Source organism: Sinocyclocheilus grahami, unplaced genomic scaffold (genome assembly GCF_001515645.1).
Source record: "Sinocyclocheilus grahami isolate Dianchi unplaced genomic scaffold, SAMN03320097.WGS_v1.1 scaffold198.1, whole genome shotgun sequence".
Lineage (NCBI taxonomy): Eukaryota > Metazoa > Chordata > Actinopteri > Cypriniformes > Cyprinidae > Sinocyclocheilus > Sinocyclocheilus grahami.
Genome location: NW_015505377.1, coordinates 949,848 through 953,763, shown reverse-complemented (window position 1 = coordinate 953,763; position 3,916 = coordinate 949,848). Strand labels below are relative to the sequence as shown.

Sequence of the window (3,916 nt, the reverse complement as noted above, 5' to 3'; positions counted from 1 at the left end):
TATAAAAATTATAATTAAAATATTTTATTTATTTTATATATATATATATATATATATATATATATATATATATATATATATGCACACGTATACTTAGGTTTAAAATATATATCAATGTATAAAATTTAAAAAATATGAAAGTATTTACAAATGTATTTGTACTTACGTTTAAAAAATGTTATCAATTTACCAAAAAAATCATTAAATAATTTAAATAATAAAATCATCATAAATTACTAAAATAATAAAATATTATTTTTTACTTTTAGTTTATATTGTAACATTAAAATTTTTTTTTTTATATATATATATATATATATACACACACACAAGTGTATTTGTACTTTAGCTTTAAAATAGTTATCAATTTACAGTATATAAAATGATTAAATAATAAAATGATTATAACTGCATTAAATTATTAAAATCAAAATGTAATTTTAAAATGATTAAATAATAAAATGATTATAACTGCATTAAATTATTAAAATCAAAATGTAATTTTAAAATGATTAAATAATAAAATGATTATAACTGCATTAAATTATTAAAATCAAAATGTAATTTTAAAATGATTAAATAATAAAATGATTATAACTGCATTAAATTATTAAAATCAAAATGTAATTTTAAAATGATTAAATAATAAAATGATTATAACTGCATTAAATTATTAAAATCAAAATGTAATTTTAAAATTCTAAAATAAAAAGTAATACAATAAAAAATATACATAAAGCACAAAAATTATTTTTTTAAATAATAAAATGAATATCAATGAAAATGAGGTCCTGAGCAAAAGCAGATGCTTTAAGTGTTTTAAAAGCAAAGACGTCACATCATCAATGCAGAAAAAAATACTTTTATTATGTTTAAGATATCGCATACACTAGTTCATTATAATCATATAAGAAAAATCTCTTACACGTGATATTGAGAGAATCAAAACTTTGGTGTGAGCGTCTTACTATAGCAATAAACGTGAATTAAACATAAAAAGCAAACAAACGTCCCGCTTGCTTCTTTACAAATATTCCTCAAACAACTTTATTCTTGCAGCCTCGCAATACTTTCGTATATTACGTGAGTTATACCAACCAACCGAGTCCAAAAGAGTTTAACAGCCTTAGAAATCTGGAAAAGATTTTGAATGGAAGATAAAACATTTGTCAAATGAGTCTCAGCACAGAAGCGTGGAGCGACGGCTGCAGGAGAACACATTAGACCAGCTTGAGGAATAATGCTTCAGCGTCAGAAAATCAGCGTTTCCATTCGCTTCATTTGAGATGGGTTTCTAAATCATGACCATAAACCCGGTCAGAATCACGCGGACGTTTAGCCTTTGTTTCGCAGTGGTCCAGAAGCGTACGTCTTCATGCGTTTGCTATGCGTTTCTGTCAAGGCTGGAGTGATTAAACTCTCATTCTGTCATCTGTCGTCTCAAGAAGGCAGTGAATGGAAAATAAAAACATTCTTTATGAGCACATATATATATTGATGTGTAAGTACAGTGGGTCCAAATGTCTGAGAAAACCCTGGAAGATTTGAAATATAATGAAGTCATATTTCAGATTCTGCACTATTTCTCTGTCACTAATCAAAATGTTTTGTGACACTGACCTGATATAGATTTTGTTCAATTAAAATATATGCAGTTTTATTCATCATGAACTTTATACGTATTTGATGCGTTTGTTTTTGTATTTTGTAAAGTATTGTTGATTTATTTTATGGATCTGCAACTGATTCAAATTGTACAGTTTTTTTTTCTGTTGAAAAATCTACAAAATAATCTAAATTGTTCAAAAATACATCACAAATTACAAAATTTGTATTTTAAAAAGTGTATTAAAATTTTCACTGCAATTTATGATTAGACAATGTAATATTCTTTATTAACATTAATTTATTATTTAATATCTTTATTGACTTAAGTCTTTTTTAGTAGCTGAACATGTAAAACATCAATTTAAAAAATATGTACACTATTGTGATCTTTATATTTGATTAATTTGATGGCATATTTTGTATATTTCTAGTATGTATTGTTCATTTATTTTATGTTTTATAATGGATTGAATTGTGCAGATTTTTCTCTATTCCTAAAATCCATTAAATGTTTGTCTTACATCATTAAAAATAAATTCAAGTTAATTCAAATTTTAACTGCAATTTATATGGTCAGAAAGTGTAATATTTATTAATATTATTTATTTACTATTTAATGTTTTTTATTGACTTTTAAATAACTAAAAATGCAAAATATAAATTAAAATATGTATTCATCATGTCCACAAATACGAGGTGCATTTGTCAGCATATTTTGAGTATGTATTGTTCATTTATTTTATGTATCTGCAGTGGATTGAATTTTCTTTATTCCTAAAATCCACAAAATGTTTGTTTGACATTATTTGAGTTCTGAAACTGCTGCAAAAAAATTAATTTCCAAAAAAAAAATTAATACTATTAGTTTAATATTTACATTTAAATACTTCAATTTAAATGTACTCACTGAATGATTGAATGTCATTTTTTATGAACTAAAAATGCAAGCCGTCAGACGTTTGGAGCCACTGTATGTGGGTAACATGAGACAGCAGCCGTGTTATACGAGGAATACCAGGATGTAGAAGCACACGAGCGTTTGTCAAGTCGCTGTTATCAAACTGTAGGATTAAAGTGCAGTTAAAGTGCAAAATGGTCAAACTGATTCATTATTCGTTAACGCTGGCCGGTGCTGTATACAGATGCAACTTCTAGTACGCTAAAGATGATGTGCGAAGTAAACATTTGATACGTGTAAGTCCGGGATTCGTGTTTGTGATAAGAGTCCGCACTGACGCTTACAGAGGAACGTACTTCTGTTTGTCGCGCAGGTCGCGGCTCCGGCTGCGGCCCGGCCGGGCGGATGAGGGGACGGAGTGGGCGGATGGGCTCTTCTTGCTGGGGCAGTAGGTGGAGTGAGTGGACAGGCTGGTGCGCGTCTGGCCGGCGTTGTGGTCAAATTGCATCAGGCAGAAGATCAGATCTGTAGGCACCAGCTCGAAGTCGTACGGAGGATTCGTGATCACGTATCTGTCACGAGAGAAACAGTTTCATTTGACATGTAACAAAAAAGTTACAAGCAACCTACTAAAGCAAAGCTCAATAACTATAGCTTTGCAAGGATGCGTTGAACTGATTAAAGCAATAAGCCCCAAGAAGCCGTGGTTTACAGTGAATTTATAACAGCTAAGGGGCGTTGTTAGGCACGAGCTGTTATAAATTCACTGTAAACCACGGCTTCACGGGGGTTATTGCTTTTATAAAACGGTTATTCCATACACGTAGTAAGGTTTCACGAAATAAAACGGAGCAAATAAAGAGTAATGATATTAATAAACACAGTATTCTTCCACCAAACAATGTAGCTCCTCAGAAACAGTTGTGGTTGCTACAAAGTGGTTGCCGAGCAACACACAGACGTAAACAAAGCTGTGTGTTACTTTGTAGCGTCATTCACAACAGCTTCGAACGCGGCTCAGCCAATCAGAGCCAAGCACCGGAACTCTCCGCTTTATAATAGAATTTGTGTTCATGTTTTATTTGTTAGGGGCAGATAGGGCATGTATCGTAGTGCTTGTAGCTGAAAACTTAAATTACAGTTACAAACAACAACAACAAGTACACAAATTTATAATATAAGTACACTAAATATGACTACAAGTTTATTGCTGTATCAACCAAGATTTTGTAGCTTTTTAAAAAAAAATTATAATTTGCAATTAGATTTTAAATAATCAGGCAATGATTCCAAAATTTTACACCAACATTTTTCCAAAAATGTATTACATTGTTAGAAAAAACTTTATTTCAAATAAAATATTTTTTTAATATATATATATATATATATATATATATATATATATATATT

At 29.3% G+C, this 3,916-nt stretch overlaps 1 protein-coding gene across 1 annotated transcript in view; it reads right to left on the bottom strand.

Annotated features, from left to right (window-relative positions):
- Positions 1-2,260: 2,260 nt before the first annotated feature.
- The window catches only part of LOC107595209 (calcium-activated potassium channel subunit alpha-1-like), a 107,512-nt gene continuing 105,856 nt past the window's right edge, over positions 2,261-3,916 (bottom strand). The window contains exon 32 of the mRNA XM_016285553.1: positions 2,261-3,082. Coding sequence (XP_016141039.1) covers positions 3,004-3,082 — 79 coding nt within the window. The 3' untranslated portion in view covers positions 2,261-3,003. The remainder of the gene's footprint in view (positions 3,083-3,916) is intronic.